Source organism: Rana temporaria, chromosome 8 (genome assembly GCF_905171775.1).
Source record: "Rana temporaria chromosome 8, aRanTem1.1, whole genome shotgun sequence".
NCBI classification, from domain to species: Eukaryota; Metazoa; Chordata; class Amphibia; order Anura; family Ranidae; genus Rana; species Rana temporaria.
Window position 1 is genome coordinate 71,074,397 of NC_053496.1, and position 19,675 is coordinate 71,094,071.

Here is a 19,675-nt window from a genome sequence, read left to right on the forward strand (position 1 = left end):
ACATCTGTATTTTTCGTACGATTTTATGATCGTGTGTTCTGGGCATTAGAGTGCTGAGAGTTCTTCCTAGCTACAAACAGAGCAGTGCAATAGACACAGGGTGGTAGGAGAGAAGTAATGCGACCAGTTTCTCTGACCAGGTGGGTTTTTAAGTATACAAAGATACCCAGATGAAAAGGGTTTTTAAGTAGTAAAATCAATATATACTGAATGAATAGCTGAAAAAAATCGGTTTAGAGCATTTAGAACTTGCATATAGAAGACAAATGAATGCAGCTCTGTATTCATAAGCAAATAATTTAATGTATGCAATTCAACTAGTGTAGCCTGAATTAAAATTTATATCAGTATATTTCAATCCCTTGCACAGCAGCACTCACATTGGGAAAAATAGAGGGAGCATTAGGAGTCAATCAGGTGTGCTACACGTAAACGTGCTGACCGGGAACATAACATATCCTGTTACTGTCCTTTTACTATGCATACACAGGGGGTAAGGAGTTAAAACCATTGTACATCTTTACAAAGTTGTGCAATTCACTTGTCTGTGTGACAGTGCAGATCTCAAGACTTGGATGGACAGAAATACACCCAGCTGTATTTCAACTTTGTATTTAGCCATTTACGTGTAGCATTAGGTAAACCTTCAAAGTCTACCACTATCTGTTCTGTTCACGAGGAAGTCTTTTGGAAGCTGCCTGCAGCAGTACTGATTAAGGAAGAAAGAGCAGGATTCTTAATCAATCTTATAGAAACTGGGGTTACAATTAATATTAGCTGCTGTGGCACCCAAGGTAAAGCTGCCAAAATGTGCCCTATGCACCTCTATGCAAATCTACGGAGTACATATAGGAATATGTATCAGCCCCTATAATCCAGTTACAACACACAGATCTTAATTCACTTCCTACATACATATGGTTTTGTTTGCTTGCTCGGCTTGCAATAAAACTCATCAAATTAAAAGCAGCTCCACAGCAGAGGATTTAAGACCTGTTTGTTTAATAGTCTTTTGTTTATGAGAAGTTCTGGAAAATTAAAATTAGAAAATGCACCCTTCGACACAAAACAATTTTGAAAGGCTGACTGAATCTTCCAGTGTTTTTTCAAAGCCATTAACAGATTTGCAGAGGTCTTGATTTAATCTAAATCAATGCATAATGTAACAAAGCTGTTCAGAGCACATTCATTGCTCTTCGATTTCAAGCAGCCCGTTTGGAGACAAACATTGTAATCATCTGCAGTTATTCAAGTTTATCATAGTTGCCAGAGCTCGGCAGCAGTCAGTGCCAATTAGGTATGTAAATTGTTATGTAAAACATGCAGGGGTGACATTCCTCATAAAAATAACACATGGTTTCCACAGAGGGAAAATATCCTCAGTGTAGATTGTACACTCAAGGGAATGGGAGAAAGCACTTGTGTTGCTGAACAAAGTGCTGCTTTGTTATTAACCCTCGTGTATGAATCTAACTTTCCATCCTCTGGACAGACATGCTATTCAATATATCATTACAAGAGTTTCCTTCACTAGGAATATGGAGATCCACACTACTTAACTTCAGTTGCATTGAAGTTTTCTATTTACAACTGCAAACAATGCAAAACGAGTAAGGCTGGCCATGTATTAAAATGAGGTCTATAGAATATGAGGTCATACCTAAACACTTTCAATTTGTATGCAATCAGGCAGGCCCTTGCACTACATAGTTGAAGGTGAATCTAAAGGAAATTAAATAAGAAAATTGTACAGTGTATGGCCAGCTTAAAGTGGTTCTAAAGGCAGAAGGTTTTTTTATCTCAATACATTCTATGAATTAAGATAAAAAAGCCTTCTATGTGCAGCAGCCGCCCTCAGCCCCCTAATACTTACCTGAGCCCCATCTCGAACCAGCTATGTTGCACAAGAGCCATGGTTGTCTGGGACTCTCCCTCATAATTGGCTGAGATACAGCAGCGGGCTCCATTGGCTCCCACTGCTGTCAATAAAAGTCAGTGAACCAATGAGGAGAGAGAGGGGGGCAGAGTCGAGCCACGGCTTTATGTCTGAATGGACAAACAGAGCAGCCTCTCAGCTCAAGTGCCCCCATAGTAAGCTGCTGGATGTAAAGGCACTCTGCAGGAGGGAGGGGACAAGAGTGCCAATGAGGGACCTGAGAAGAGGAGGATCTGGGCTTATCTGTGCAAAACCAACTGCACAGAGCAGACAAGTTTAGTAACACATAGCAGCTAATCTGTAATTAGTTGTCATTTTGCCAACTAATCTAAACTGATAAAGGTTGATACTTGATTAGTATCAACCTCTATCAGTTTGCACATCATCACTCGTTGGTCTGTCTGTAAAGGTGTATAAGACATACCAGTTCCAAATCAGTGAGTAGGTTCAAGTGCACCAGTATAAACTGAACGGTAGAAGTACCATGCTGCAACTGAATCAGGATCTGGCTTCTTCCATCACTGCCCATTAATGCATGAATTTGGGTTCATGTCTTTGCCTATTTAATTTCGCCCAAAAGGTATGTGGTAATGTTATTACAATGAATATTCTTTGGAGTTAGGAATGTATGTGAATCATTTATTTAGTCTTTGAACTGCTGTAGAATTATACAAGGTTATACTTACGAATAACATATAACACATTTAGTATAAATGGAAATGCACTGTATATTTTCTTTGCCACATGTAATAAACGAAAGCACTTTACTTACACCACCATGTAAATTGTTATTTTAGAATGACTTGTTTCTCAGTGGTGGGACTGTCTTTAAAAAGAAGACTAAATTACCAAGAGCCTAAGAATGTTCTCACTGTGAGGCTCTATCACATTTGACAACATCATGTGTAACTTAAATAAAAGTTAAAATTGTAAAACAATATAGGTAAGTCATGCACACGTGAACCAGGTAAGTTCTATGGCCTAATCATCAAAGACCCAAATAGTCACACGTTGTGCATTTCCACCTTTGCAGTCGAAGACATCCCCACTATGTTTTTAATGTTTTCCTGTGCTCTCTCATACCTTAAATCATAATATATATATATAAAAATACTTATTTCTTACTTCTTTTTAGTAGTTTTTTTTAAGACTAATCTTATACATATGACTCTATAGTCATTTGCTACTGCTTAGAATAGGTGGCAATGTGCAGATTAAGTACAGACTGCAGGGGCAGCTGTGATCAAGCAGAGAAAATCCAACAGGTGGGTTATATAGAAGTCAATCAGTAGATCGACTTCTGTAAAACCTGCCCATACATGGATTGAAATTAGGCTGGTTCCTGCTGAACAAGCCAAATTTCGATCCATGTATGGCTAGCTTAAAAACTTGTAATGCCCGACAGAAGTTCCCATGCCCAATTGCAATTAAACTGTAGCAAAGCTGTATGCAGGATCGTCCTTTGGTGATATTTGTTTAAGTATTCGTGTTTAATGTTAAAGTTACATGCCAAATAAACATATTTAAAGTAGAATTCCAGCCTAGACCATGCTAGTCTTAAATACCTATGCTGACGAACCTGTGTAAAAAAAAAAAAAGATGTATCTATTTTTATTTTCAGCCCGCTTTGGTCCAGTCAAGTAATCCGCCTCTCGTGTCAGCGAGCAGCAGCTGCAGGGGAGGGGAGGGAGCACCAACAATGGCTGGGACATGGGAGCCTATGGATGACGTCACCGCTCCATGAATTTAGAGCTTTTGTCGAGTTCTCTCTCCTCTACCCTGCAGCCTCCGCTGTGACCGGACTGAAGAGGGCTGAAAACAGGTAAGTATATATACAACTTTTTTTTACCTGTCAGTATAGGTGTTTAGAGGCAGAGGGGACATTTTAATACTAGTTAAGGTTAGTATGGAATTCTACTTTAAGTTGTATGTTTAGTTTATTTTTTAATATTTAAAAAGCGTTACTTACTTTGCTTAAAGCCTAAATATGGTATCCTTTCAATGGGAGTTTTTCTCTCTTTCATGTACTTATACAGTGCTACAAGAAATGCTTGCTCATCAGCTTTGCATTCTTCAGTCTTACATCCATCTTCCACAGGGGCCTTTGGTTTTTCATCAATTGGGATTTTCTTGCAGTTGCCATTGGCTGTCTTGGCTTTTGGTAAGCTTGTCTTTACTTCACATTTTACCTGAAAATATACACACATGATGTGACCCCACCTGATATTGTATTTAGCACACATTGGAGGCAAATAATGTGACTTCATTCGCATATGCATGTTTTTTTTTTATAGCAAGACACAGTGAACCAAACCCCAAAGTTAAAAAGTAACCTAAAACATTTAATACAGTCATATATTAGTTAAAATCATTAAATGTGATTTCGATGATTTTAACTGAGTGTTGGATGACTCAGATTTTGAAGGAGATAGCATTAGGGGCCACTTAGGTGTACTACATCCAGATGAGCTGACAGGAGGATGAGCTCATCAGTAAGCTGCTTCTCTTTCACTATCCAACTGCAAGCTGGGAGCAAGGAAATGACTGTGCTGTATTGCTTAACAGCAATAAAGAATAGTCATCAACATTGTTATACTATGTTGCAAAGATGTGTAAAATCCATATCTACAAAAATAAACAACCTTTAGCAGCTTAAATTTGTCTTAACATAAACATGGAGGTCACCCTGCTGGTCTTCGTCTTTAAATGCTAGTTGTCTGGCTCAAATACAGAGCCTCGGAACAAATATGCAATAAATTAAAGTCAGATTTAAAAAAAATAATCAGAATTCCTCCTCTTACTAGTTCCTGGTAAGTGTTTCACAAAAGTTAAAACCAAATCAAAAGAATACTAGCCAGGCAACTAGTATTTTTAAAATTAAAACACCAATACATTTCTCCTATGACGAGTATGCTTTACTACAAGATGGCAGCAGATATCTGGGGGGAAAAAAGCTGCAGTCATTCTAAATGTAAATTCTGACAGTTTGCTCTCAAGGAGCCATGGGTGTCTATGGGGAACTTATGGACACCTCCACTTCTAAAATACCTCTTAATCTACTTTTACACTGGGGCATCAGCAGAAAATCTCTGCTACTTTTAGCAGTACTTTAACATTGTTTTTGCAGAGGTTTTCATCCGCTAGCGGGGCGCTTTTAACCCCCATTGATTTCAATGGGCAGGGGCGCTGTAGGAGTGGTGTATACACCGCTTCTACAGTCCTGCAAAGATGCAGCTTGCAGGACTTTTTTTACCGTCCTGCCAGCGCACCGCTCCAAATGTGAAAGCCCTCGTGCTTTCACATTGGAGAGGTGCTTTCAAGGCATGTTACAGGCACTATTTTTAGCGTTGGGGTGCCTGTAAAGTACCTCAGTGTGAAAGCAGCCTTAGTAATTGCAAGACAAAGGACTTCCAACTTCAAAAGAAAGCTTCCCACATATATGGACAACATGAGCACCCAAGTTTAAAGCAAACCTGTGGCTCCTCCCAAGCAGGGCAAAGCAACAGATTTGCTTTAATCCCTCTTTCCAGTACCACATAGTCACCCTTTTTTCTCTGACTCAATACTCTGTTCAGCCACTGGAAGCAAAGAAAATACCCAGTACTTCGGAGTTTAGAGGAGCGCATGACTCGCTCAATGTGACAGCGATGGACCAATTAGGAGGGGGATAAAGTGACCCATGTGATAGGCACCAGAGTCCAAAGCCCAGTGTGAGTTGCAACTCAAGTGACTCGTAGTATACACAGTGTATCTTGGAGTTAACCTGCTGTTTTGTCCTGCATAAAAGTTTTTTATGTTTAATCTGCATACTTTGAAGCCATCAACATTAAGCTGGCCATACACTGAAATGTGTCTGGTTCAGCAGGCATCCAGTCAAATGCTGATTAGTGTGTGCTGCCCCCGCTCAACAAAAGTCGTTTCTGTCAAAGGGATATGCTGAAAAACTTTTAATGATCAGCGGCTGCAGCTGCTGATCAGTGTATTCTGGCTGTTGTGGCTGGCAATGTTAGAACACAATGTCATGTTAACCCTTGTTTCATTAATTAGGGCATCACTGGGCAAGTAAGAGCCCTTATATGCACATGCCTTCCCCAGTTCAATAAATAAACAAGTAGTGAAAAGATCAGGATGACAGCCCCTAAATATGTACCTTTAAAAACAAGTAACATCATCTTCAATATTTATATCCTGACAGGATTATTTTAAAGATTAAAACATATTAACCCTGAATATCACTGCCATAGGGCTGAAGAATAAGTTGTAAAATAACAAATAATGGATCAATCAAGAAAAACAAGTTGGTGTATGTGAAATATTCTTACTATGTTCACAAGAAAAAAAAATAATATCAAGAGCTTATCAGTACTGAAGCTGAAATAATGATGGTATAGTGAAAAGCAGAGTTATGGGATCCAGGCACCACTTCTGAAATGGATTTTTATTCATCTACTTTTTAACAAGCTAAAGCAGGCCTATACTCTGAAAAATGATATATCTTTAGAAAAAAAAAACATGCTCTGAATGATGTTAAAAAAAAGGGTAGAGATAGCTCAGGAAAAATTTAACTTTCTGGAATCTTTGTAATTCTTCACCATGCTGGTGACAGTTACATGCTGGTTACAACTGAAAGGGGCTTAGGGGAACTGGTCATGTGAGCATCAAAAGGGAAGATTTCCAGGGATTTCTAGGAGAATTTTTTTTGACCCATTTTAACCTTTCATATACATCAATAAGGGGGCACAGCAATGAGGTAGGTGCCAGTAAATGGAACCACAGTGTGCAGCACAGACATTGGCACCCACCAACCACTTCTGAAAGTGTCAAATACTGAAGACTGACGGAGACTGCAGCTCTTAAAGAGGAGGAGACGCATTCTTTTGGAGAGGTGTGCATAAAGCTTCTACTGATCCTTTAGCTTAAAATGGCTATTATCATGAAAAGGGCTTCACATCCCAAACTAAAGAGATGTCCCAGCAAACAGATTAAATATATAGTATATATATTTTTTTACAGTATTTGTTTTCTCTCTCAAAGTATTTGTAATTCTGCCTGGCCAGACCTATGATTTACATACTACTACCATACAGTCTACTAATTCCTGGTAGGACCCTAAAGTGGATCTAAAGTCTAGCGTTGTGACATCCGTGAGATACTTCGCTGGTGTTGATATCCTCTCCCTGGCTTCTTCCGGGTCTTGGGTCTATAGCAGCCTTAATTGGCTGGTCATGTGTATGGGAGTTTAATAATTCCAACACAAATGTGTGTTGAAAATACAAAAGTCGGTGTACATTCTAAAAACAATTTTGAACAGGAGGCAGTTTTTTTTTTTAAATAGAACATGTTTCTTCTGGAATGAAGAGCTTTCCTGCTCACATTTTTTTACTTTTTGAATTTAGTCCTGCTTTACAGCTCACCTGATAGTGGATATTAAATTTACAGTGTGATCATGCTGATTCAGTGCCCAGTGCACGGAGATGGAAGCAGAGTGGTGACATAAAATGCTGCAAAGCTTAACTAGGAAACAATGGAATCACTTGCTGTACTGCCTGGTAGGGATGCCTGGACCATAAGCCTGGCTGAACTGAATTTAAAGTCTCTAATGAGCTTTGTCTGTATATTTAGCGCTTTGTCTGAAATTTATATACAACATCAAACACCTCAAGAGAACAGTGATTTTACACAAAACATTAATGAACATACAGTACATACTTCTATTTTAGCTTACCTAGCAAACCATTCACTGTCAGTTTTTTCCATTACATTTTAAATAGTAAATAGGAGAAAAGCAATTATGTTTACCAACATATGCACATTGTTTGGCTATTTAACTGTTAATAAATGCATGTGTTAATAGAGTGCATGTGTAAATAATTTTCATTTTTACCCCACCCCCTCTGCTCAGAAGAGAAAACTGAAAAATAAGTTGAAATGAGGCTAAGCTGCCCTCCTCACGGTCTATGCTGTTTTTTATATTTGCAAGGAAAGTGATCTTTGCTTAATGTTCACACTTGGAAACAGCAGAAAGAAAGCACCCGAGACCGAATAACTTCTCTGTTTGCTTAAAGATTCCTCTAAGTTCTTTGTAGAAACTATGTGAAGGTATATATATAGCTCTCTAGATACTAGTATTACAGTGCTCTGTAACAGCTCTTTGTGCAGGAACACAGGAGAGCACTAAGGAATAAGGATTTGTATGTGGGAAAACGTGAACCTGATAGTCACTTTATCCACAGAGAAATCTGTTTTTGTTTTGTTCTGTATTGTCAGCCATGATAAAGGCTTCCATCTGCAGTAAATAATTCATTTTTTTTGGACTGATCTCCAGAGCCTTTCAATTAATCAGAGAGACTGCCCATTACATTAAAAGACCAATATAGATGCCCAAGGGTGGTTGAGATGAGGCCCAAAGGTGGGAGGGGTAAGGCAAAGCTGCTCTGGAAAAGTCAAGGTTTGCATGCCAACGTATTTGCCTACATCTGCTGATTGGTATGATGTGCAATTTAGCTGAAGCTAACCTCTACTTTTCAATTTGTTCATCATAACCTCAATCTGAATTGTGAAGGTGTGTGTGTGTGTGAGAGGTGCACTTTAAAAATGCCCAGTCAAGGCTTATTTAAAGTATACGTAAATCCAATAAGAAAAATCTCATAACTTTTAAAATGTTCATTTCATTGCAAAAAGTCTTATTTTATAATAATACGCAGCTTTCAATAGTTTAATATCTGGTAATCCTGCTGAGGATTTCACATAAGATGGCAATTACTCATGGTACCAGGTACTTTATCAAGCTAAATGTTATTCAGTTGGGCCGACTATACATGGCCCCTTTTTCTTTAATCAGCCAGCTGGCTGATTGAAAAAGACTGGATGGATTTACCCATCTACACAAGTGAGGTAGATAAAGGAATCCCCCCCATTGTGCTATTGTAGTACGACAGCGGGGACTCCTCCACTGTCAGAATACACTGATCAGCACTGTAGTCATGTGGCTGCAGTGCTGATTGAGCGAACATTTACCAACAGTCCTGTTCGAGGAGGAGTCGTTTATTAAATCGATGTCTTGAGCACGAATAGCCACAGATTGATTGAAATCCCTCTCAGCCACATTTTGATCCTCTATGGCCAGCTTTAGGGTTTACATCTGCCTTTTAGGGTAAAGCCACAAGGGCACAACACAAATGAAGGAAAAAACTACTGCTAGCCAAATACGGCTTGAATTTTGGGTCAATTTTGCAGGCCAATTTCGAGCCATGGGTTGCTAGGGTTGACAAAATTCAAATGAAAAATCTACAGAGCCGGGTAGAAAATGATGGCCAGACACAGTGACTGCATTTAACTGAATGCAATGACTGTTCAAGTATCCAGGTAGCTGTGTTTGGCAGTTGTTTAAAAACAATAGCCAGCAGGGGAGAGTCCTCCATCAAGGTTTTCTGTGGATCGGTAAAATCAAGTGGATTTCTCTCTCATTTGGCCCTACAGGCTGATAAAGAAAAATCCAAATGTGTATGGCTAGCGTTAATTTCACTTTCCTAGTAAGCCAATCGCATTGACCGCAGACTAGCATTTATGCTATTTCCCTGAAGGATGGAGTGTCTGACAGTATTTATGGACTACTGACCATCTGTGACTGTTCAGCCAAATTGGGCTCTGTAATAAAAAAAAAAAAAGGAGTTTGGACCCACAAAAGATTAAATTAGTCATAGTTGCTCAGGGGGTTTATGTTTTGCCACCCTTTGTGCCAAAACTGTTGAAGATTGTAACAGACTCAATTTATCAGACATTTGTATTTTTTGTTTTTCAAATTAGATATCCAACTGTGTAAAAATATTTCTATCTTGGCAGTGATAACAATAGCAATAACAATTATTACAAAAGCAAGATTTGTGTCTTGTTTATTCATTTTAGTCCATTTACAGGAAAGTTATTATACAAGAAAGTTAATATGTCACCAGGAGCTGGCTAACACTACATGACGTGAATGCAAGAACATTGTCCTACTTTTCTGCTCCTTTCTCTAGACAAAATCAGTCCAGTGTCAAACTAACGCTGCATTTTTACAAGAAGGGGGAAAAAAAAACACCACAACATTTTCTTTATGCTAAAAATAGCCATCTCAATCTGAGACATGGGAACAATAAACATTCAAGAGGCAGCAGAAATGAAAGTAAGCTTTTAAAAGATTACCTTGGCAACAGTTTTGCCCTCGCAAATATTGGAGGCATCTTTTACTCCATTTACAGAATCTCTCCTTTGAGGGCATTGCTTCTTTTTACGGGGTCTGCCTTTAAGGTTTGGTGCTGAAAGGAAAACATAAATCTGTTATAATCAGCTGCAAGTGACAGAAATCTTTATTATCGCATTAAATAAGTTGTATATTAATTTTCAGCACTTGCCAAGTTATGCTGTGTTTTTAATCCGTTTCCCTTATTGCACAGCTCCGCAGTGTAAGCTGAATAACAATCATAATAACACTAGTAATCTGATTTCTAGAAATAGCATTCCTAATTAGATTTGCTGGGCCAAAAATCAGGACAATTACACAAATACAAGATATGGGTGTGTTAAAGGCAGAGCCTGCCTAAACGTTATATTGCAGTTCATCCTTAAGTGACTGTGACAATAGGATAACACCGCTAGGCTTTTCAGTTTCTTAATCCAATGTGTCCATTACAAAGCCAGTGAAGATGCTAAGAATTGCATATACAAAATAATAAACAGAGAGGCCAGTACTGAGATGGTGCCACTCTAATGATTACAGAAACAACAATAAACAGAACATGTTGGCAGAGGATGGTGACCCCACCAATGTCCTCCAAAACACAAAATACCATTGTCGAATACAAGAATAATAGTTTTCTAGCAAACTCCTGAAACTTCTGGATTTTAACGTATAAGAAACAATACTATCCAAAAAATTAAGTTATAAGCTGCCAATTTTAAAATTAGTACAATGAATACTGTGAACTTTGAAAGTACAAAGGTCATGAAAAAAATGGAGGGGGGGTTGCCATTGCTGGTCTCCTCTTGAAATTTCTAACTGCCAAGAAATTCCAGGGATGGATATTTTTATTCATAGTTACCAGCTTGGGCCAATGCCCCTGGAATCTGGAAATCACTGAAGCAGAAATCCATAATCAAATGACCTCCCACTTGCTTCTGAGTCCCATGCTGAGCGGCTGGCCTAATGCATTTGAAATACAAGAGGTCGGATGCTCAACATGGCTGCCATTCACAGAATGCTTTTCATTTTTCTAAATAAAATAAATAATATAAACAGCATTCTCTGACTGGACACGGTGGAGAGGCAAGGTGGTGATGGCACAGGACCTGTAAGCAAGTGGATATCACTTGTCTGTTTCATCTCGGTCTATTGACCTGAGGCTTTTCACATCACTGGGTATGAGAGGGTTAAAAAAAGTATCATTATGAATTATAGTTTCTATGAGCAGTTTAGGATCAATGTTTTTTCTGGTACGTGGCCTAACACAACAACAAAAGAGCTGTAAGAATTTTTATCAAAAAGCTGATTATGAGCACAACTTTATAATTTAAACTGAGCTGACTCACTGCTGACATTTACGGGTGACTAATCATTTACTAGAAATACATAGACTTTCAATAACCATTGTTTATTTATGAGCTTTTAAACGTTCATTATATCAGTTACATAAAAATAAAAAAAAGACACTAATGACTTTACAAAAGTTTCCCAGGAAGCAGGTTCTGTTTCAATCATCAGGGTATCAGATTTCCTGATCGGACTCCACTGTCCCCTCACATCTGAATACCCTCCGATCCAATTTGCCTAAACGGAGGAGGCAAGATCCCCTTACGTTATTTTAGCATACTGGTCGATCCACAGGAATGCATCGACCTTCTGATTAAATCCACCTGAAAATCTGACAGGCGGACCTGATCACTCGTAAGAAAGGGGCCTGTACATAAGCCCCTATTAATATTGGGTTTAAAAAGAGAAGTGAGGGTTTACAAAAAACAAAAACGTGAATAGTCACCAAGATGGCTACAGCATTAGATTGATGCTGCTGCTGCCCCCCGCTGGCTCTGCACTGAGAACTGAGTGATCAAAGACCGCTGATTGCTCAGTTCTTGGTCTTCAGTATGCAGAGTCTGTCAGCCACCGGATTTCTGCTCTGCTCCTCCAGTGCTTAATGGGCTGTGGAGGGGCAGGAACGCCTGACTTAGGTTCTCAGCTAAATCTGCGACAAAGGAGTGGAGAACCATGTCCGTGCCATAAAAGCTTTGAGTATACTTCAACAAATCAAGATTATTGATGAAATATAGCATGTAAACCTTTCTGGTAATTACAGCTTTTTCCCATGATGAGTTAATGAGTTAGGCGTTTCTCCCAGTGCAGATTTGGATTTGACCAGTCATGTTATACTGCTGTATCGTGTGCACTTCACTACAGACTGTTGTTAAATTGTAATGGGGACCAACCAAAAATTTCCTACAAATACTGCTACTCTTCTTAAATGTAGGTGTCCAACAAATGTCATTGCAAGGGCAAATCATACAATAATAAAAGAACGCACTAAGAATTCTTTGGTGACATCGAAGGACCTGCAGGCTTCTGAACTAACATCTATGGTTAAGAGTCTGTTAAAAGAAAAACATTGAATTAGTAGTTTTTATGAACAGAAATAATGATGGAAACCACTGCTCTAAAAAAAACAAACTGCTTCTTCTGAGAGCACCTGGATGTTCTAAAGCATTACTGGAAACATGTTTTTCAGATGACAAAAGGGGAACTTTTTGGTAAACCAAAGACTCCTAAGAAAAATAAAACGTATACCACCACTAAAATATCCAAAATATAAAGTTTGTTTTGCTGCCTTGGGACCCGAATAGCCTTGCAATCAGGAAATCGATGAATGGGTGCCTGTGATTTAAAAAAATAGATGCTGAGCCATGCAACATGGCAAAAAAGGAATATACTAACAATATGGTTTAAAGTGAAATTCCAACCATACCAACCAAAACTTTAAGTTTTGGATGGTTTAAAACCTCTGACAGTTTTATTTTTTTTACTGTTGTCTGTGCCTTTCCACAGACCATTCAATTAGAGATTTACACAAATAAAACCAAAGGAGCTTTATACTTCGTAATGTGTCAGTGTGCTTTCTGTTGGTGCATCTCTGATCAGCAGCTACAGAAAAGAATTTGTGTGACATATTGCTAATAGAGAGGATTCTATCATCCAAATCGTCCTCTCCACTCCAAGACCTCTTGCTCTCTAGCTATCTTGTTACCTCCTCCCATGCTCACCTCTCCCATCTTTTGGAACTTCCTACCCCAGTATGTCCAGTCAGCTCCCACCCTGTCTGCCTTTAGACAATCTTTGAAAACTCATTTATTCAGGAAAGCCTACCCCACTTCCACCTAAAAACTGCACTCGAGTCACCACCATTAGATCATTCCCTGCAGGCAGCCATTATCTTTTACTCCTCAGTGTGAAAGGGGTCTTAATCACTGACCAGGAAAAAAAAAATTAAAAATCAGATAAAAAATGTCAGAAGCCCTTACTTTCATACCTGTGAATCCCTCAAAGTGCTGAAGCCAGGAAGTCGGCATGAGAACCAGGCAACTAGTATTTGCAGAAGTAATGGCAGACTTCTTTTTTTATGCCATGAAGTGTTTCCTTTAAAGGCTTTGTCACCTCCTTCATTATAAAAACCATGTGTAGTTAAACACAAAACATGGTTTCATTTACAATTCTAAAATGTGAAGCATAACAAAATTACAGACTTTTATATCTTTTATTACTTATAAAACAGAACTTATTAAAAAAAAAAAGTCTCACATGCAAACTAGCTTGTGAACAAGATCTAATTCCCTATACATGTATACATCACACCATAGCCCACAATGTTTTATTCCATCCACTTTAAATTTCAACCTCTGAGCTAAATTTAACACTTTAATAAAATGGAGCATTTAGAATTCGTATTTATTGAATATGTTATCTATTATCATTATGTAATATTAATTGTCTCATTATGCTCTTGTCCAAACACATAGGTCTGTTTCTGAAACAATCTATTTGCTAGCGAACTATCAACATTACCACAAGCCAGGAGTCACAATGTTTTATAATTATTTTGTCACTTGGAATTTTTTTTTAATTGTGAATGCTGTTTTGTATTGTTAAAGCGGTGGTTCACCCTCCTTAACATCAGTCTAGCATTACATTCGGCATAGTAGCGCGAGCTACAGTATGCCTATCTGTATTTTTTTATCCCCGTACTCACTGTGCTATTGCACATTGAAGATTCTGACTCCCGCGGGGAATGGGCGTGCCTATGGAGAGGGAGGATGATTGACGGCTGGCTCTGGCACGTCACGCTCCCCGAAGACAGCCGGAGTAGGTCTCGGCTCTTCACGGCGCCTGCGCACAGGCTATGCGCAGGCGCCGTGAAGAGCCAAGCCTATTTCGGCTTTTTCCGGAGAAGCTTGACGTGCCAATTTAATACCTTTTTTTCATGTTTCATGTTCTGCCTCCTCTACATAACATGGTAGGCTGACAATGGAGTTGAACTATACAGAGCTGTGACTTCAATCACAAGGGTCAATAGTTCTAGCTGTTACTGGAGGGAGAGTTCCCTCCCACCAAAGTGTTGCAATCAAGTGACCCCATAGGAAAAAATTAAGTATTTATATATTGAAATGTACCAGGGACAATGGGGAGCAAGGGCAAATCAGCATTTGAAGAATGGGGTATTTTATAAGGGTCCACTTTCACTAAGAGTGAAGTGTGTTGGAAGGTTCTTCCACTGATGGAGACCAAGCTGAAGCCACTTTTACACAGTTTGTGACTGTTGGTGTGCCATAACAGTGTGTAAGAGGGCATCATTTTGTTGTAGTCTTAGGACTGCGCCTGATGAGCCTACATCCAAGTGTACATCCTGCGCCTGATGAGCCTTGCATCCAAGCAGCACCTGGAAGCAGCATAAGCTAGCTGGAGTGACATAACAGGGGGCATTACTGTTTTAGCTTTGCTTTTTAGTATGACATGTCACATATCCCAGGAGAATGCAGTAGTAAGGACTTAAGCCCAGTACATGTTAAATTTTTTGTTGTTCAATTTTTTTTTTGTTCAACCCAGCGAGCTGAATGAAAAAAAAAAAAAAAAAGGAGAGGTCACCTTACTAACTATGAAATGTTAGTATGGCAATCTCCCCCCGCTGTGCTGTGCTGACAAGGGGACTGCCCCCCGCTAAGAAACACTGGTCAGCACTCGCAGCCATTGGCTTCCAGCGCTGATCGGTTGCTGGCATTCCAGCATGCCCGTTTGATAGAAGCTGTTGTGAGAAAAGCTTTGGTCGGACAGGCAGGTGTGTACAGAGTCTGAATGTTGACTGGTTCCTGCTGAACTGCCCGATATTCAGATCGTGTGCACGCAGCATTACATAGGCTGGTGGGCGGAGCTGCAATCATCAGAGGCTACTTGTCTGAACCCCCGAGGCAGCTGGCTTCCAATGAAAGAGAAGGACCAAGATGGCAGTGTGGGACCTGGGCTGCTGCACCTGATTAGCGGATCACAGAAGAGACATTCTAGATCTGCTGAGCAGGTGTGACTCTGAATCCAGGACATGGCTGCATAACAGATAAGTGAGGCAACAAATCTGAGGAATGACTGAACTTGCTCTTTACCTTTCTTCTTTAACCACTTCCGTACCGTAGGACGTCATATGACGTCCTGGACTTCAGTGGGGGATATCTGAATGATGTCTTATTCACAAAAAAATGTAAAAAAAAATGGTAAAAAAAAAAGTTAAATAAAAAATAAAATATATATTAGAACATTTTTAATTAAAAACGCCCATGTCCCCAGTAGTTAGCGCTCAGAAGCGAATGCAAGTCCCGCCCACATATGTAAACGCTGTTTAAACCACACGTGGGAGGTATCGTCACTTGCGTTAGAGCGAGAGCAATAATTTTAGCACTAGACCTCCTCTGTAAACTAAACTGGTAATCCGTAAAAAAATTAAAGCGTTGCCTATGGAGATTTTTAAGTACCAAAGTTTGGCACCATTCCATGAGTGTGCGCAATTTTAAAGCGTGACATGTTAGGTGTCTATTTACTCGGTGTAACATCATCTTTCACATTATACAAAAAAAATGGGCTAACGTTACTGTTATTTTTTTTAATTCATGAAACCAAAAAAAGGCGTTTAAAAAATTATTGCGCAAATGACCGCCACTTTATTGCCTAGGGTGTCTGCTAAAAAAACAATTTATAATGTTTGAGGGTTCTGAGTAATTTTCTTGCAAAAAAATATTTTTACATGAAGGAGAGGCACGGTATGGAAGTGGTTAAGGCTCCATTTACACCTGAGCGTATCAATTTACTGGAATTTTTTTTAAGATTTTTGGATTTTTTACAAGATTTTTAAAAACGTTTTAGAAGTGTATTTTAAGCATTTTTTTGCAGCTTCAGGTGTTTTTGTTTAGCCAATAGAAAGCACTAGGAGGAGATGAGGGAGAGAAAATAAGCAGTGGAGAGCCGCTGTTTGAGCAGAAAAGAAGTGACAGAACGCTCATAAAAACGCTTAAGTCTGGCGTCTATGGGGCCAAAAACGCTTGTAATCTGCCAAAAAAAGCTCATTAACTATTTTGAACAACAGGCGTTTTACTTCAGGCGACACAATGCTCATATGTGAACAGGGGCCATTTAAATTAATGGGATTTGGCTTGTTCAGCGTTTTAGAGCTACAAGCTTTAAGCAGATAATCACAGGTGTGAATGGGACCTAATACTATTAAAATGAGCCTTCTACTTCAGTCTACAAATAGCTGTCTTTGCATAAACTAGAAACATTTCAACTTTGTTTCCCCCATGGCAGCTAAGAATGTTTTCACATGGATCACAGTTTACTGCTGATGAGCTCACTGCTTTCCTCAGCAGTTTTTGCCTTATTACAACACTAGGACCAAACATACTACAGCAGGAGGACCCTCCCACTATGTGGGACTAAATGCATGTGTCAGTCTCTGGGTAGTAAGAACAGGTTAGAGTTTGCCATGGAGTTTACTAAACATTCTTGCAAGATATGTACTTGACCTGACAAATGCTGTTGTCTTTCTCAACTAGATTGCAATTCTACTTTTTTTTTTTTTTTTACTTTTAAGATACATTTTACAAAAAAGGACTGTGATAACTTCTACAAGATACTTTATTAGTGACCAATGAACAAGCCAAAAACATTGCTGGCCTTGCTTGCACAGCATATAGATGATTGGCAGCTAATTGTGACATGCTCTAGAATAAAAAGCATTAATTATATGTAAATTGCTTCAACTATGCCTAAATACCACCGGGACAGTAACTAAATACTAAACAACACAGGCAGCAATTTCAGCAGCTCTTGTTTATTTACTATATACTTATACATGTATTTCCAATTATTACTTATAATTGCTTAGACTGGAGACCATGTTCAGGAATATTGAAGAATCATATGGGATGTTTCATGTTATTATGACGTGCTGATAACAATCTAAGCAGAAAATGACTTCCCTTGAAATTACTGCTTCACTTCTTTCCTTGTATACCAAGCAACCGATTAAGAAAAAAAGCAACGTATTACAGGGAAAAATAAGAGTGTTTACTTCTTCACATGCTTTTATGTTATTGACAGATATAGAGGGGAATGACAGCACAACTACCCATGCAAAGCATTAATTTAATAAAAAGTAAAAAATAAATAAATACCATGCAATAATTAATAAAGCAATTCCAAAAGAAAAGGGTATAGATGGGATGCGGGTAACCCATAGCAACTGTGGATACCATTTAGAAAAACTATGGATACCAATCACAGGAAAGAAGATGATATTGCTGGAGGTATGGATAACAATCAAATAGGTACAGTAGATAACAGTCTACGGTGCAAAGATGTGAATTTTGGTTGTTTCCTGATGAACTGTCAAAATTTGAATCATCAGCGGTCCTGTCGGGACCCTCTCGTGCCTAACATCCCTCCATTAGAAAAGGGAAGGAGACAGTCAATGTCTTGGCCAAACAGCACCTGCATCCAATCAGATGCAGTCACTGTTTGGGTATTTTGACATCAACTGGTGCCAGAATACAATAACCACACACTGTTTCATCCATTCATGCTAATCTAAATGAAAAAAGATGAATGTGTGTATGGACCAGCTAATGTGATTATTAAATCAAACACTACAAGACAGCGTCATGAGCATGTAAGTTATTGCATCTCCTAATTTTATTCTACCATAGGTAAATTATAGCGATTGGAACACATGAATAATGCAAGTAATATAACATATCAGTTTACAGTAAACATAACTTTGAATTGTGCCTCCTAGTTGGTTGTTAGGATCACTGGTGCATTCATAGAAGTTGCCAACCCAAAATATCTGAGCCAATAGTATTGGAGATTTTGAGATTAGACACTTCAAGGTATCGTGTGCGCCTAAGACTTCCCCCTCATTTAATTGCAGCATGGAAAAAGTGATCGTCTATGGAGCACATTTACATGTGATGAGACAAGTGACTCAAATCAGTAAAACAGTCATGTTAAAAAATAAATAAATAATTATATACATAATATTATATATATATATATATATATATATATATATATATATATATATATATATATATACATACACACACATACATACACACACACACACACACACACACATACATACACATATATAATATATGTACACACACATACAAACACACCCCCAACAGATATACAAAATGGATCATTAGCACTCCAAACAGTAGCATGTGTCTCTAGATCCTTCCCCCAGAAAGAAAAATATGATTATTGCCTATCAGCCCTCTCTGAAATCACATTACATGGTAAGCATTAATACAAGTCACCCTGACAAGCTGGAATCTGAATGACAAATCAATCATAAGCTAGTGACGGTATGACATATTGATTTAAAGGATTACAATATTCTCTTGGTAGATGTTATTCAAACCTTTACTCTGCCCCCACCAGCACCAAAAATAAGAGAAAAGCTGTCACAACTGAATCTGCATGAGATCTATCGTCTTCCCTAATTGTTTTTCACTTTAAATTTGTCACACAGAGAACTGGCACAGCTCTTGACATGTTACATTTACATTTTAATCAGTCTGCAAATACTGTGCAATTTGGCACTCACTTAAAAAAAAAAGCTCTGCATTCACAGAGATGCTTTATCGTCCCTGTGTATGAATTAACAACGTCAGGCTAAATTGTACAAGGAGGTTACAGTGTCCAAGCATCTTGTATGAAAACACAAGCCGCAACAATTAAATAAAAACAAAACAAAAAAACACCCAGCTTATAAAGCCTATAAAGTTTGTCCCCAGTATACAATCCTGTTACTATCAGACATAAAACATGCAAATTCAGAGTGGAAAAAAAAGATAAAGGAGCATTTACCCATTCCAGGCGAATAGCATCTGTCTCATTTATATCAGTTCTCATGAATGCTACACTGCATTTGACTGGCCATTAAATCCCTGAAGTCTCGACTTGGTGGGGATGTGAGCTTAACACAAAATGAACACTTTGAGTAGCTGCTGTGAGCTTACAACTCCCCTCCCCCTTAGCTACAGTACATTACTCGTATAAACACAGATTACATTAGTGGCTTAGGAGTGGGATGACTTTAGCTGGCTGCCTGTTGGGGCTGCACTACACCACCTTTTAAATGTAGGTTATGACGTTTCGCTTTAATTACTTTT

At 38.7% G+C, this 19,675-nt stretch overlaps 1 protein-coding gene across 2 annotated transcripts in view; it reads right to left on the bottom strand.

The window, feature by feature from the left end:
• Positions 1-19,675, bottom strand: part of ARID5B (AT-rich interaction domain 5B) — a 368,024-nt gene that overhangs the window by 70,723 nt on the left and 277,626 nt on the right. Inside the window, exons 1-3 of one of the 2 annotated variants that reach the window (XM_040361998.1) lie at positions 19,371-19,610; positions 10,121-10,233; positions 3,906-4,125 (exon numbers count right to left, since the gene is read on the bottom strand). In XM_040361998.1, the coding sequence (XP_040217932.1) occupies positions 3,906-4,125; positions 10,121-10,233; positions 19,371-19,374 (337 nt within the window). In that variant the 5' untranslated portion in view covers positions 19,375-19,610. Of the gene's footprint in view, positions 1-3,905; positions 4,126-10,120; positions 10,234-19,370; positions 19,611-19,675 lie in introns of those variants that run through there. The other variant, XM_040361996.1, reaches the window with a different exon arrangement.